Source organism: Periplaneta americana, chromosome 3, assembly GCF_040183065.1.
Source record: "Periplaneta americana isolate PAMFEO1 chromosome 3, P.americana_PAMFEO1_priV1, whole genome shotgun sequence".
Taxonomy (NCBI): domain Eukaryota; kingdom Metazoa; phylum Arthropoda; class Insecta; order Blattodea; family Blattidae; genus Periplaneta; species Periplaneta americana.
In genome coordinates, this window is record NC_091119.1 from 161,374,857 (window position 1) to 161,392,218 (window position 17,362).

The following is a 17,362-nucleotide window of genomic DNA, read 5'->3' on the forward strand; positions in this document are numbered from 1 at the left end:
ATAATCAATTGAAATAAAATAGCCTCACCAGTGATCGCAGCTGCTTTTATCGTTGCCTTATTTATAGGAAAGAGATGACTCGTTTGTTTCTCTTCATCGCAGAATGCTGTTACTTGCTTAATATTTTTTTCACCACTCCGTCACAGTCTAATACATATTATTAGACTGTGACTCTGTGCTACAGTATTCATGTTGAGTTGACAACACTGGACTGCAAGTGCAAATAAACTGTCCCGCAAGAAGGCTCAAAATTGTGAATAGTGGGGGAGAGAAAGGGAGAGAGATAAGAATGCAGGAAGAGAAATGAATTACCGAGGCTGAGAAGGAATTAGGGTTCAGTTCGCATATCTTACGGGGACACAGATCCGATGGTCCGCCAGTATATGCTCTACTAATAAAATAAATGTATAGCTTTAAGTCTCTGTTGGAAGCAAATGGTTTTAATAGAGATAACTACTTCTTCTTCGTACTCTACAGCTAACATTGAAAAGGAAGTCATTAATGATGATGTGGAGCAAGATTTTTTTTTTAGTTTTATGCCATAATGTGGGTATAAAAACATCTATTTTTTCAAAGCTGAATATGAGCTTCAGGGAATGTAAGCAAAGAGTTTTCTCTGTGGTCTCGCTGTTATCATGGTGGCCATTGGATCTGAGGTTTGCAGGTTCAAACTTGGCTGAGGGAAAAATCCTTAGCATGGCTTTCTCTGTAAGGAAAGTAACACTGTGATTCCTTTATCATAGATTTATTAGGTTGATACCAAAGTTCATAGCATTTTTGTTCATCATCACAACACTGCGTTAGGAGATTGTTTGTTTGCTATTTGAAGTGTTGTGCTTGTAAATATTCCTTGAATTTTGCGGATTTGAGGAAAGTTTGTCTTATTTGTGGGCTAAAGAACTTGGAGTGTGAAGTGGGAAAAAAATTTTATATATATATCCGACATATTCTCCTGTTTGAGTTTAATAGAGGAGCAAAGACAGAGGAAGTGGCTCGAAATGTTTGTGTTGTTTATATGGAGACTGCGATACACCCTGTACAGACAAATATCATATTCACAAAAGACTAAGGCCCGGTTTCTTCAACCTTTGTTAAAATGCACCTAACATAGTGTTAATTAACTGTAAGTTAAAAGTATGAATTGCTGTTAAAAATATTGCGTTTCTTCAACTTTACATTTCACATTTTAACATTCTGTTTGTTAACTCTCTGTTAGGACCAGAGATTCTAGAGTTTAACCATAACCTATAACCAAGTATAGGCTCACTTCTGTTTTCTGAACTCTGACAATTGCGATTCTCGCTTGTTTCCGTTGTTTGATTCAGAGAGATAGAAGTCAGGTTTGATTTCTGCTTCTTTCCTCGTCTGTATCACAATAGCTTGGAGTGGCGTATTGGTATTGCTGTTATGAAATGGAAAACACTGGAACAAAAAGAAATCGTGCGACTAATTTCTCTTTGTTCGAAAGAAACCTTCTGCTGGAAATTATTTCGCAGTATAAACCAATTAATGAGAATAAACAAACAAACGGATCTAAGTTGAAAGCGAAAAGTGAGGCTTGGCAGAAAATAGCCTATACCTTTGTATGAACTTCTGGTCTGTCAAATCACAGAAATCATCCCCTCTGTTTATGTATTCATGGATATCATTTTCTAAATAATCCAGATATATAAGTTCAGCATCTAACGCACCAGCCATATTGGATACTTCTATGCTAACAGAGAGTTAAATGATTTAACTGCATGAAATTGGCCAGTTAAATTAACATAGGTTTTAACAGCCTGTTAGTACTAACAGTAGTTGAAGAAATGCTTCAACTGTTAAGTTTATAGTTAAAATGGAATAACACATTGTTATAATTTAACAAAGGTTGAAGAAACCGGGCCTAACATTATTATGGATTTATTTTGAAATTTTATAAAGAAAATAAGCAGTGAGAAGTTATTTTCTGTACAGTTTTTTTTACATGGGTTTTACTTGTTTGTTTTATGCATATAAAGTAAATTCAGTCTAGGGATTGTAATTATGTCGGCTGTATGTGTAAATTGACAAATTAGAGAAGTAGGAAACTTGTTAAATTTTATTGACAAATTAGAGAGACAGGAAAGTTTTTCAATTTTAATTTTTATAATAACATTATCTAAAGGCAGTAAAACTTCGTTATTCATGTCTTTTAGTGTTGCTCCTACTGAGTTATGTTTGTTGCATAATTAGCATCTCATATACCACTAGTTACACACACACACACACACACACACACATACTAATGTTTCATATTGTAATTCTGTGGAGCCCAGAAAGTCACAGTTGAACCTGGTTGTATTACAGCTGTCATTGAAGTTGAAATATTTTTTTCTCAGGACATTAAATGTGCCACTCATGGATTAACTTCATTGCTCTAGGAGACAGTGTTTCTTGTACTGTACAATTTAAATTAAAATATAACCATTGACATAAAGAATGAATGGGTCTGTCTACAATAACCACTCAGGACCCACTTTGAAAAATTTGTAAAACATTTTTTGCTAACCTTATACAGGCCTCTGGAAAGTCTAAACCCAACTGTATTGCACGTCTTACTGGCCTAAAGTTTTTGTCAGTGATTATAATGTACAAGAAAATAATGTTATAAATAGCTGAGTTGATTTTTAATTTGTAGAATGAATTGTCAGTATAATATGGGTTTAAATTGTTTAATTACCATCATTTTGATAAGCATTACAGTTTCCAGGAATGAATGATCGATCATCAAAATTCTACTGTAAAAGAAATTCAATTTTACTTGGTACATTTGCTTGAATGAGTAATCGTATAGTATCCCATAGAATTCATTTATTGTTCTTGTTGTTTTTTACAGTTTCTTTCTGACAAGTTACTAAAGGAACGACTGGAGATAGATACTCTTCAGGATGTTGGTACTTTAAAGAACAGAAATTTTTACACAAAGTTCATCAAAGTGAAGACAAAACTTTAGTAAGTATTAATGACCATGCTAACATGGAGAATATTAAAACAAACAGCATGAATTTAAATGCAGTGGTTCCTGCTTAAGATCATGTTTAAAATGTTTTCCCGTCTATATATTCATAAGAATAATGGTTTTAATTCCCGTTTAAAACAGTACCCCACATGATAAGGGGAACTTTCAGAGAGCAAAACTAATAGTTTGTTCCATTTAATTTGTTTTTGGACTTAAGGGATCCCTATTTTATGTACTTAAGTAACTTTGTTGAGTTCTGTAAAAAGTGCTCATTGAAATACTGTATTATTGCATGTAGTTTAGCCTTTTCTTTGTTAAAAATGGTGCTAAAAGTTGGTATAAAACCAAAGGCATTATCACTTTCTTGAAAATATAAATGTTATTAGCATAGTGCATGTAACTGTGCATCAACTTAACAGAGGAATTAGGTTTAGTAGTTTGAATTTTAAGTAAAATAATACTGCATAAAAAGTTACAATTAATATTGGAGAACTGTATTTCTTAAGCGATTTTATGATAGTCAATTTAAGTGATGGATCAAAATCCTATCCACAGATTTCACCTATGGTTCAATGAATGCCAGATTATTAAGTTGATAAAATCAAAATAGCTCTTTGGCGATCATTAAACATCTGACATATGTCAACTTTTCTTGAACATCTTTGTTATTGATCTGTCATTTGCATCCAAGCATGAAATTGATCTTTCTCCATTTTTGCTCTTCTGTCTTGCAGTTATAAACAACGTAAATTCAACCTTTTCCGTGAAGAAAGTGAGGGTTATGCCAAACTTATTACAGAATTGAATCAAGAAGTATCTGGAAATGTTACTCCAGCGAACATTTTGGAAGTAATAAAGTCATTGATAGGTAAGTTGGACATATTAATATAATATCAAAATTATTTGCTTATAGTTGCATATATTAAAGTTTATTTTTGGATGTTTTTCGATATGTTTGTAGATCAATTCACACTTTACTTAAGAAAAGCTAAGGATTGTGTTAACTTCATTACGTCTTCCCTAAAATGTTTATGATTGTAAACTATAATTAATTTGTATTTCAAGAATTATTGCAGTATTTAAGTTGTGCGGATAGATTAATGGATGTGGCTGTGTAAGTGATATTAATTTTAGCCATTTTACTTTACAGGTTGTTTTAATTTGGATCCAAATAGAGTTTTAGATATTATCTTGGAATCATTTGAATGCCGTCCTGATCACCACCATTTTTTCATTCCATTGTTACGTTCCTATATGTGTGATCCAAAGATTTTATGTGAGGTATTGGGTTTTAAATACTGCTTCTACCAGAACAATGCAGAAGAAACAACGCCAAAATCCTTATATCTCGTCACTGCTCTAATGTTGCAACATAACATCATTGCTCTGGACGATATTTACTCATGGGTGAGTTGAATTTTCTGTCTTGATATGGTATTACTATTAGGTTGAAGTTCCCCCGTCTCCTTTCATAGAGGTGTATTCAATCATTATTGTTCCCGTAAGGAAGGTGTGTTGTATTAATCAGACGTTGAGTAAAAATATTTAATTTTTATTCAAGACAACTTTACTGGATTATAGTGTAAAGCTAGAGGAAAAACATATTTTTGAACTTAACATTTGATACAGTGTATAGAAATAAAATAATTGAGTGTTTAGTCTCATGTAAACTTTCATCTAAATATTAGCAAATACCAAAGCAGAGATTAAAATAAATAAGTGAATGGAATGACGAGAACTATGATAGATTTGGAATTAAACAAGAAGACGACCCATCTGCAGTTCACTAATATACCATATTGGCCCAAATCTAGTATTATGATTTTTGCATATAAACAGCCATGTGAAAACAGTACTCATATTGTAATCACAGCCTAGCACTTTTCAGTCGTAAAAAGTTAGTTTATAAGATATGTGTAAGGTACTGTATCAGCTGGTTAAAAAAGGTTTCAAAAAGTGCTGTGTTTGTAATAACATGGATGGCAGTGAGGGTAACATTTTGTGAAAAAGAATCCAGTTCAAAAGATGTCACGAGGGATGACCGAATAGTAACGCACAACAATTTTTTGTGGCAATGTATTTAATAGATGAGCAAAACGAAATAATGCACAAGAAATCTACAGGTTTTACCCATTTTTCGACATAGAAACCAAATCTCTCGACACATTTCTCCCATTGTGACACCAGATTCAGTACACGTCATTCATAAAACTCTGTTGTCTGGGCATATAGTCACCTGTGCACAACTGATTTCACTTCATCCGAACCGTTGGCCTCCTAGGAATATCTTCATTGGTCCTAAGAGGTGAAAGATGGTGCAAGGTATGGACTGTAGGGAGGATAGGATGATTGCTGCCTAAATGCCTCAGTGTTGTAGCGGTCACTGGTCTGCTAGAACTTTCTTTGTCGGTAAGATTTGCTCGGCCCTCTTCAAAGAACCTGCCCCACTTGGAGATGTTGCTACGGTCCAGACAGTCAACACCATACATGTTCAACATTTCCCTGTGGATTTCACTCGGACTTTTTGTTTTGTCCACAAAAAACGGACTATACCTCATTGGTCTTCACAAGTAGATGATACTAGTACACACATCACCTTTACACAATAGTTACCACTCGTTAGTATTCCGTAAAAAAATTGTTGGGCATTACTTTCTGATCCTCCTTCGTATTGCAATAAAATGGGAGTTACTTTATGAATAGTCCTCGTACATGCAGCTAGAAAACACATAGCTCCAAAATTTTAATTTCAATGTCACACAGTGAATGACTCAATTTTTTCGATGCCCCAACTAGTGCCTACATAACCTTGTTACGAATTATTTATGACGACCTCTATGGAGGAAGCTCTCAAAAGAACTTCACCACAAAATGTTAGATAATATGTGCATTTGTGGAAATAATTAACGACATCACGTTTCTAGGCAGCGATGATTATGAAAATAATTATTCTTAGTACTTTCTATTGGTAGTTTTAGGTAGCATTGATTTTATCTCCACAAGTTCATTGATCCAGTCTTTGTCAGCTTTAGGTTGTGTTTCACTAACACATTGGAGATCTCAAAGAAATCATATAATATCATACTTTGATATTCCTAATTTAAAAAAAGAAGTAATCTGTGTCATAACTATGAGCAAATTTTCATCTTTAGTGTAATAATTCTCACACCTCTTTATTATCGTACTACCTAAACCAGGGATGCAAAACTGTTCTACATTTGAAGCAGACGTCACAAGCTGGAACACGTAACCCATCCCTTCCCTTCCTCGCGTCCTATGGTAGGGGGAGAAGAGCTGTGTATTCAGTGTGCTTGCAAAACGTCACAAAAACGTCATTGAAGGCTCCGGCCTTGTGGATGGGGAACAAACTCTTTCCATGCTTCTACCCCTCTCATCCCCAGTTCTGCAACCCTGACCTAAACAGTTACTAGTAATAATAAAAGTAGCAAAGAAGAACATAAGAAATACGAAGAAATATATTTAGACACTTAAATGTGTCAGAAGACCTTTGAAATGTACTGTGTGTGTGTTAAGTAATGCTTCAATTTCTTTATCACAGTTGACACCTGATGATAAAATAATTCATAAAGAATGGGAGAAGGATATGAAGGAAGCCAAAGAATATGTAAGAAAACTCAGCATTATTTCTACTAAGGACAAAGATAAGGAGGAGCCAGTAGAAGAAAAGGAAAATATTCAAGAAAAGGTAATTTTGTACTGAGGCTGTATCTTCAACACTGATTTTCTGAGCAGCTAAAATTTTGTGTAATATTTTATTATTGAAGTTAATAATTAATTTTGTTTGCTTTTGTTTTAAAATATAGTATGCAGCAAATCAGAAGTTTGGACTCTGTGAAGCTTTGCTAAAGGTTGGAGACTGGAATCATGCAAAGCAGCTCACAAAACGGTTGCCAGATCATTGCGTACTGGAGCAGCCACCGGTGGCACGTGCTTTGTGTCAGTTATTACATTCAGTAATGGAACCTGTGTATAGGAAGTATGTATGAAATTAATTGCATAAGAATTTTGTGTATGTCTTACTGTAGATATTTTTTTAGTTGGTTATTTAATGACGCTGTATCAAGTACATGGTTATTTAGCGTCGATGAGATTGGTGATAGCGAGATGGTATTTGGCGAGATGAGGCCGAGGATTCGCCATAGATTACCTGGCATTCACCTTATGGTTGGGGAAAACCTCGGGAAAAAAACCCAACCAGATAATCAGCTCAAGCGGGGATCGAACCCGCGCCCGAGCGCAACTTCAGACCGGAAGGCAAGCACCTTAACTGACTGCATTGTTTTCAAAAATTAGAATTGTTGATGACCCATTTGTGTTCGTGAATTTGTCTCCTGATTCCGATTTTTAAAGAAGGTACAATAGTGAAGTAGTGAATTAAATTATTAAATTATGCATTATTTCTTTTTTTCACCAACAATTTTTAAATTGTGTATTGTATGCCAAAGATCATGTGCAGAAAGTAAAGCAATTTGTCAGTTTCGATTGATTGATATGAATCTTTCATGCATCTGTTCTCCATTCCTGAATAGTTCTGTTCGTGTAATATGTAATAAACATAAGTGATGAAAAGCTACATCTATGTCTTAATTCACTATACATTTTTGCTGTTATGATAGTCTAATATTATTACTTCTGCTATCAAATTTGTATGTAATTTGTTGTGGGACATGATCTTTTGCTAATATCTGCAACAGTTTATTATGATAAGCTCTATCAAAAACTTCTTTAAAGTAATTGAAAATATTGTGTCTCCATTGAAATTAAATTCTCTGTGTTTTTCAATTAATAATTTTAAAAATTATCCCTTTTAAGTAAAATTTGCTTAAATTAAGTTAACTGAAAGAATAAATGATTTTACGTACCTTGGATACAAATTATCATTTTTGTAAGTTTTTTCCCTCGTGATTTGTTCATCCACTCAAGTAAGTTGTTTATCAAAGCTGTTTGGAGAACTTCCCACATTTATATTGTGCCTTTTATTAATCATTTTAACAGCAGATTTCATAGTTTTGTCCTTAGTGGTACATTATTTTCAATGTTTGCCAAGTTCCGTGGATTCAAATCTAGGTGAAGGTGATGAATTTTTAAGACAAAAATTCGTAATATAACTCTACATTAGGATAGAGAAACTGGAGATTGTATGTCATACTAAGTTTGAGATATGAGAAAGACATTTGATCAGTTAATGTCATAAGCGAATTTTTAAAATGACCATCGTGTCATTTGCTTGAAATGTCAGTAGCCTCTGGTCTCACAACAGAAACAGTGTATAAACTTTCTCGTTATCTCAGACGCTGTAAGATTCATGGACTCATATATTCATATTCATGAATATTGTGCAATAAGTCAGTAACTAGACACATGTATTAATAAGTGAGTTGTTCGTAATAGAAAATATGTTGACCTATTGGAAAAGATTCCTCTATCCTAAATATCTTTTTGATATTCCTGTACGCAATTGATTCATTGTTAGACAGGAACATATTCTTTTTTCACAAACTTTGCTTTCGTCTGCTAGGTAGATCATAAAATGGCTGTGATATGCTCTACAGTAGCATGCAAATTAATCCGAACACGACATATTTTTACATTTTCTGTCATTGTTGGCCTCACAGCTGCCCATACCGCTTTAATTGACATCTGTAGTACGTGTAATTCCATTGTTGAAGGTCTGTCATTATTTTTTTTATAATATGTGACATTTTGCCTGTCGTTTTGTACTTACAGTATAAGCATTTCAGTTGTGTTGAAGACTTAATACTGCAATCCTGTGTACATTCTGTCATCTTCACAAATGGATACAACTCCACGAAAACGGTCTAAAATTATAACATTAGCAGAGCATTCTTCTATGACACAGAGGCAAATTGCTGCAGAATGTCACATCGGTTTGGCTACTGTTAATTCGATCATAAAACGATACAGGGAGACTGGATCCATCACACCCCAGAAAAAAGGAAACTGTGGCCGGAAAAGGAAGACTTCACCTGTAGATGATCGTTTAATTGTCAGGAAAAGTAAATTAAATCCTAGACTAACTGCTGTCGACTTAACCCGCGAGTTAATGGCTACCACTGGGGCGAATATTCACGTCACAACAGTGCGGCGAAGGCTTTTGGAAGCTGGACGAAGGGCTCATAAGCCTATTAAGAAGCAACTGCTAACCCCTGTTATGTGCCAAAAACGCTTAATGTGGGCAAAATTACATCAACACTGGACAGTGAATGACTGGAAGAATGTACTTTTTTCCAATGAGTCTCATTTCGAGGTCCACGGCCACCGTGTTTCTTACGTACGGAAAGGATCCAAAAAAGTAACAGCAGCTCATCTCCAACAAGCACCCAAATACCCCCCTAAAGTAATGTTTTGGGGTTGTTTTACACAAGAAGGGCCTGGAGCATTAATACTTATCAAGGGAATGATGAATTCTGACAAATATATTCACTTATTGGAAACCAGAATCGTACCCCAGCTGCAAAAATCATTTCTGGATGGCAGAGGTGTGTTCCAACAAGACCTGGCACCATGCCATACGTCTTGAAAAACTACAGAATTCTTCAACAAGAAGAATATTCAGGTACTCCCCTGGCCAGGCAACTCACCCGACATCAACCCCATTGAGAACTTGTGGTCAATTTGCAAAAGAAGAATGCAAAAAAATGGATTGTTCTACAAAGGAGAAGATGATTTCTGCCCTCATTGGTGTATGGTTTCGCGATGAAGAAATGAAGAATATTTGTGGGAAATTAGTGGAATCCATGCCAAATCGTCTCAGAGCTGTTATTAGGAACAAGGGAGGCCACATAGATTACTGAGGTATGTCTTAGATCCTTTTTTTATCCCGTTTGAATGTTTTTGCATAAGTAATTACGTTCGGATTAATTTGCACGCTACTGTATCTTAGTTTAAATAGTTTAGTAATAAATTATTTTCGTAAATATATTTTTCCATTATTGGCGTGTTTTAAACATGCTAATTTTAGTGTGGTGATGTGTCCTTGTTGGAGTTCGATATCTAAGATCAGCTGAAAATTGATTGCTGAAATATAAGATATTGTAATCAGCTTTGGTGTGATAGATGAGCACAATTTATATGCTGTATGACTCCTTTTTTTCATATGGCTAATATCATTTGTGCTAGATAAAATGGCAATTCATAACTACCACAATTAAAATACATTTAATTGTGGCTTTAATATTTGCACACATTTTTCTCTTTTATTTCGTCATTATGTCTTCCCTTCTTCCTTCCTTCCTTCCTTCCTTCCTTCCTTCCCTCCCTCCCTCCCTCCCTCCCTCCCTCCTTCCCTTTCTCCTTTCTTTTTTCCTTCCTTCGTTTTTAGGAAAGTACAGTTATTTTTTTTAATTCAAAGTGAATTATCTATAGTAATCTCAGACCTTGAGTGACATTTATTAGGACTATTTCGTGAATAAAATAAAAATATAAATAATATATCCCTAAAATTCACTCACAAAAGTTAATAATTGTATATTTATTAATACTTAACCTATTCAGATATTGTGAAGTTGAAATAGATTAATACTGATAACTGCAATAAAGAAAGTGGATGTTATTCAGTAATACCAGTTGAGAAAAGTGAAATACAGGTTTAACAATTTTAATTACATGTACTGCACTTTTCTCTTGATATAACAGAAATACATTTTCATTATCTGCTTTTATTTAAACATTTTACAATATAATTACAAAATAATAACCTGATTAATACATTAATTAAATGAACAATTGTTATGAAGGAGTGTAATTTTCTTTAGATGCAATGGACAGTGAATTAGAAGATGTAAATGTGGAAGTAGGATTCGCCATATGTAATTTCTTCCTTTAGGAACTGTGGTCTGGCAGAGAAAATAGTTGGCAGGCCTGTACCCCTACTGGACAATCCATTGGCACCACAGCCAGCCACCACTTTCATAGAGCTTAGGGAGTCTGTGATTCCCATGTTGCTAGCACTTGGACCTTCAATGCATTATGATCCGGTGCTGATGTACAAAGTTCTTCGATTAGCAAAAGCTGCACTTACGCAGGTATGGACATAAAATGTAATCTGCATAAATGCTTTATTAGATCTCAAGCAGTTCTCTTCCTTCTTAAAATTTACTCTTGTTTGAATGTACAGAGCATTAGAGCCAAGATATCCCCCACTATCATGAAAACTGAAAACTATCCTTCCTTCCATATTCTGAAAGCAGTTCTTCACTAAATCCTCCAAGTAGTTGTTGAACAGGGTAGGTGATAAAGAGCATCCTTGATGTATTCCTTTCACTATTTCACTTTCTTCTGATATTTCTTCTCCTATCCTGACTTTGACTCGTTGTTTTAGTAGTACAGTGAAACTTCCCTTAACGGGTACTTCCCAATAGCGGACATTTTAAAATTCCCCTGCAAAATGACATTGGCTCTTACGATAAAATTCTTCCAAATAGCAGACATTCTCAATAACGGACGCTGACACTGAAATGTATCTCCCAACAACAATTAAAACTTCCAAATAACGGACAGCGTGAAAGAAAAGAAAAGAAAAAGACTGTTGTAAATTAAACGGAATTCTAACGAAATTCTTTGCAACAATCATTATCGTGCATTTGAACGTTCTTGTACTTTATTGAAGGTAAGCAGCACAGTTGTTAGTTGTGATACTGTACGTGAGCAGTCCGTACTTTTTTTAGTTTGTCAACTTGAGGTGTTCGGAAGTAGGTTAGTAGGTTATTTTACGACACTTTATCAACAGCTTAGGTTATTTAGCGTCTGAATGAGATGAAGGTGATAATGCCAGTGAAATGAGTCCGGGGTCCAGCACCGAAAGTTACCCAGCATTTGCTCAAATTGGGTTGAGGGAAAACCCCGGAAAAAACCTCAACCAGGTAACTTGCCCCGACCGGGAATAGAACCCGGGTGTTCGGAAGTACTGGCACATTAAAAAATGTCACAAAAACGTAAATGTTTGTCACTGAAAGAGAAAGTAGATATTGTAAAGCATAATGAGAAGGAGAAATATATTAAGTGTTCGTGAGTTGACCACAAAGTTTAATGTGGGAAAAACTCTGGTTAGTGAAATTTTGAAAAACAAGGATGTTATTTTAAAATCATACATTGAGAATGGAATTCTAGATTTCTTTGTGTAAAGTGAAGTGGTACAGTAACTGATGTTGATTTCATTTACAAAATATTTACTGGTACGATTTCTCTCTGGGTGAATACTGTAAACAATCTCACAATCTACTGTACTATACTGTAAAATATAGTGTTGAATATGTACGAGAAATGTTAATGTACTGTATACATACTAACGATTTTCTAAATAGCGGACACTTCTCAATAACAGACATTTAATTTTTCCCCGGCGGTGTCCGCTATTGGGAAGTTTCACTGTATATATGTTTTTAAAAATGACTTTTGACAGATTAAATTTCTTGGCACATCCTACATGTAATTACTCTGTAACATATTTATTTTACCTTATTCTAGGGATGTGGTGAAAACCAGCAGGCATCTCCTGAAGGAGAAGACAATCTGTATTATGATATTATCACACTCCTGGACGAAGTCATACTTCCGTCACTTTCATTCATGGACTGCAACTGCTGTATTGCAGAAGAAGTGTGGAACATTATCAAACTCTACCCCTACCAGTGCAGGTTTGTGCCAGCTGCATCTTATCTAGTGTAAAATTAATTTGTCCTACTGCTGGTATTATATATTGTACTGTATTTTTAACTCTTCATACTTATGGGCCAGAGAAGAAATGAGACATTTTGAAAGAATTGAAAACTGAATCTGTCAATAACAAAATAAAGAAATATAATAATATCTGTGTACAAGGACGAAAACGCATAACAGTTCAGCTAATGGTGATGGTGCAGGAGGACTTCCTGTCTTTCCTCTTTTTCAACCACCCGAGAGTTGGACTCAAAATCTGAGGCTGCACTGAAGCATGGGTTCGAATCCCACTTAGGGTGATTACTTGATTGAATTTTCCTAAAGTTTGCCCCAACTTTAAGGCGAAAGTCAGATAATCCCATGGGGAATCTTGAGACTCATCTCATTATCACCAATTCCATTCCTAGCCAAAATTTTCATATCACAACGTAGAACTGACACACATTGTAAACAGGGACAACAGCAAACACACAGACATCATTTATTGGCACAGATACATTAGACGACATATTGTATATATGTATATATCAGAAGTAAACACTGAAATAATGAAACAATTGTCTTTAGAGACAATTAATATTAGATACCCTCCACAAAACTGGCTTCATTTATACAGCAGGTGCAGGTGTTACTTTCTGTCTCTTCTCACTTCATAGATCTCTTGGATATGGAACAACAAGTTTTTGATAGAGAAATCACTGCAATAAGTGAAAGTCTCAGGAATCTTCTATGCCATATCCATAAATTTAAGAATGCAGTTATATTGTCAGACTCCAAAGCAGCTATTCTACCAATAGTCTCTCAACACACACCTTCATCTTAAACAGCAGAAATAACTAAAATGCTCTCTCAATTAATATCACTCAATAAAAGAATTTTATTCCAATGGATACCATCCCATTGTGGAATCCTGGGAAACGAGAATGCTGATGCTTTAGCAAAGAAGGGCAGCACTGCTACTTGCAGACCTGTTAATAAATCTATGTATTACTCTGTGAAAAGATTTATTAAATCTACATACTTAGACTTCAACAAACAAAATTTGATAACACAATCTCAAGGGAAAAAATGGAACTCTCTGCATCATAATCCACAGTTAATTCCCGATTTACCACAAAAATCGTCTGTAGCTGCATTTAGATTGGCAACAGGCCATGATTGTTTGGCCAAACACCTGCATAGAATTGGAATATATCAGTCCCCTAACTGCCCATTGTGCAACTCAAACCAAGAAATGGATTCGGAACACCTCAAAATCTGTTCTTCAGTGGCTGGCCATGATAATATCTTTGAAAAATATTGGAGTGCAAGAGGTCAAATGCTGTGTGTGTGTATGTGTGTGTATATATATATATATATATATATATATATATATATATATATATATATTCCTGCTACATCTCCATTTTAAAATTGTTTACTGTATTGTGCTGTGTGAATATTTCCCACTTTAAATTATTTCCTCTGTTGTATTGAAACTGTATTTTTCTACTTGTTTCTGTAATTGTGTGATTTGGTGGCAGGTATTGTCTGTACAGCCGTTGGAAGAATGATACATATCAACAGCATGCAAAATTGTTACGAAAACGAGGTGAAGCACAGAAGAAGATCAAGTCAATAATGAAAAGAGTTAGCAAAGAGAATATTAAACCTGTTGGAAGGCATATAGGGAAACTTACGCATTGCTCTCCTGGGTTCCTCTTTGACTACGTATGTAAAAATTTTACTTCAACTTATGTAATTATTGTTACCATTATTAATTCATAATTATGTCGCTTTTTCTCATATTGATGGCTAAGAAATGATAGCTCGTATCTGTGAGTTTTCAGGTGAATCAGAAAACTGTTTTAAAATTAATTTCTCTCAAAATAGGCCATCTTTTTGTATATGTTTCTACTGTACAAGATCTTCTACTCGAGGACAAAATATTAGTTAACTTTCCAATTTTGTGAACATAATAATAACAAAGTTATTTTAAATAATAATGTAGTGAAACTAAATGACCATTTTTATAGATATGAGGTATCACTTCTTAGCCATCAATATAGTATTTTACCAAAGACTTTAGGAAAGGGAAATGCACAAAGTAATTCTATTGACTTGGAACTGTAGTGTAGGAAGCACTAAAGAGCTTTTAACAAGTTACATCCATCAAATGTTTCATGTGTTGTAAATAATGATAAAAGCAATAATTCGAAAACTAACAGTAAATATAGGAAATTCATCCACTGAGAAAATCAACCTGATTCAGAAACACAGTTTCACAAGTAGGTACTATGACAAGAATAACTTCAGTAGGTTTTAGAGCTTAATTTTCAGAAACCTAAGGAGATGTTTCCTTCTGCTTTTCTGGTAACTATGTTAGTCGATATTTCTCTTAAGGAAGTCCCTTTACAATACCTATGTATAATTTCTGTATAATAAATTTAATTATTTATAGATTTCTTTAATAGTTTTTACTATAAAACGAAGAGGAACTCTATTAACCAAATTACCCAGTTTCATTTTTAATCACTATTTCTATTTTACAATACAGTCATAAGCGAAATTTCCGATTGAATATCTAAAACTGCTGGATCTGGTATTATCTTCACTGTCTTTCTATACAGCAAGTTATAAGAGCGTAATTATTATTATTATTATTATTATTATTATTATTATCATCATTATTATTATTATTATTATTATTATTATTATTATTTACTTCCTCTTTCTCATACATCCTTACTTTTTTTATCTCTTTTTCGTACTTTATCCTTGACCATTTCCTTCATAATGGACTCTTACCAGTTTTTATTGCTTGTAAAAATAACATTTATAGTAATTTTCTTAAATATTTCGGAGATGACTTTAAAACATTTGTGCAAGTAGCGAAATGCAGCAATTGTTTTAATCAGGTTTATTTTAATACATGTTTTATTGTAGGCTAAAGTAACTTAAAGAAATTTAGTTATTAGTATGTACGTTATATTTAGCTGCTGATCATAATGAAACTGAAAGAAAATGCATTATTAAATTGTTTGAAACTTTGGTTTGTAGGTTCTTCTTCAGATCCAGATTTACGACAATCTTATTAATCCAGTTGTAGACTCACTGAAGTACCTGACAAGTCTGTCTTACGATGTTCTGGGCTACTGTCTAGTCGAGTCCTTAGCATCAGCAGACCGTGATCGTTTCAAACATGATGGAACCTCGATCTCATTGTGGCTGCAGAGTCTTGCTTCTTTCTGTGGTGCCATTTTCAAGAAGTACAATATCGAACTTACTGGACTACTGCAGTATGTTGCTAATCAGTTGAAAGCACAGAAGAGGTAACATAGCTCATAAAATTCACTTCATAGTTTTGCACTTTTGTTCGTAGCAACTGATCCACATAAATAGTTATCTAAAGAAATCAGATATAATTTTTTTTTTTCATAGTTCTATGACATATGACTTAAGATCCAGAAGTTCATACTTAAAAAATTTGCAAGAATGCATGTATTTGAGGTTTTCTATGGAACAAGAACTTAACTACAGAACCTTGAAATTGAGATATAGAGCCTTAAACTTTTATAGTGTATGAACCGGTGTCCACCCAGCATTGTGAGTAATTTGGGGAACTATAGTGAGTAGCAAAAACTGGTTACCCCCTTATGGTTGGATGATCGCTTACCTCTGCTAAGCATGTGAATGTGAGACCAGCAGTTGGATGGTTGGCCTTTTTCCTCAGTGGGCTGTCACGCCACGCTGCAGAAGTAGGATTTAAATTACTTGCCAATAGTAAATTTTTGCCTTTATCTCCATTAATTCAAAATGGATTTCTGAGACTGTATAGTGTTGAACTCCCTATAAATTAGTAAAATTTAAAAATCATCATCTTTACAATCAGTGCCTGTAATAATAAAAAATTCAATTCTATTCTGTAATGGAATTGAAATGTCATGGTACTTGATCGTCCATGCTAAATAATTTTCTCATATTTACTGTGAAATGAATAATATCATAGTATGAAAGGTGCGTGTATGCTTGCATATAGCAACACTTTTTTTTTATTTGTTTTTTCAGTTTGGACCTCTTGATTTTAAAAGAAATAGTGCAAAAGATGGCTGGGATTGAAGCAGCAGAAGAAATGACGCCAGAACAATTGGAAGCTATGGCTGGTGGGGAACTGTTGAAGGGAGAGGTATGTAAAGTGATTCTTGTGATTGACATTTTTCTTTCTTTCCTGCTTCCATTCGATGTATTCAAATAGGCCTACACGATTTGTTTGATGCAGACTTTTTTTTTAAGATGGCATACTCTTGAAGATTTCATTACTTGCTTTCCTAAATGAGCTGAAATGTACACGTAGTATGTGAAATTTTTTATGTCCTTCTTAACCATATGATATTGTGTTAACCTATTTTATTTTCAGCTTAGAGTTCATATAATGTAATAGTAAAATGCAATAAGATTTTTTATATTGGTTTCCGAAAGAAAGATAAATTAGTATTTATGATATTTGCAGGCTGGATATTTCAGTCAAGTGCGAAACACAAAGAAGTCATCACAAAGATTGAAAGAAGCTTTATCTGAGCAAAATTTGGCAGTAGCCTTGTGCCTATTGATGGCTCAACAGAGGTATTGTGTTGTGTACAAAGAAACGGACAAGAGCCATTTGAAGCTTGTTGGTAAACTCTATGACCAGGTAAGAAGAAATTC

At 34.3% G+C, this 17,362-nt stretch overlaps 1 protein-coding gene across 4 annotated transcripts in view; it reads left to right on the forward strand.

Annotated features, from left to right (window-relative positions):
• Positions 1–17,362, forward strand: part of tho2 (THO complex subunit 2-like protein) — a 135,189-nt gene that overhangs the window by 14,659 nt on the left and 103,168 nt on the right. For all 4 annotated transcript variants that reach the window (XM_069822181.1, XM_069822180.1, XM_069822179.1 and 1 more), the window contains exons 5-15: positions 2,858–2,973; positions 3,715–3,848; positions 4,131–4,387; positions 6,540–6,686; positions 6,805–6,977; positions 10,848–11,046; positions 12,488–12,657; positions 14,203–14,389; positions 15,719–15,990; positions 16,727–16,844; positions 17,169–17,348. In XM_069822181.1, the coding sequence (XP_069678282.1) occupies positions 2,858–2,973; positions 3,715–3,848; positions 4,131–4,387; positions 6,540–6,686; positions 6,805–6,977; positions 10,848–11,046; positions 12,488–12,657; positions 14,203–14,389; positions 15,719–15,990; positions 16,727–16,844; positions 17,169–17,348 (1,953 nt within the window). The remainder of the gene's footprint in view (positions 1–2,857; positions 2,974–3,714; positions 3,849–4,130; positions 4,388–6,539; positions 6,687–6,804; positions 6,978–10,847; positions 11,047–12,487; positions 12,658–14,202; positions 14,390–15,718; positions 15,991–16,726; positions 16,845–17,168; positions 17,349–17,362) is intronic.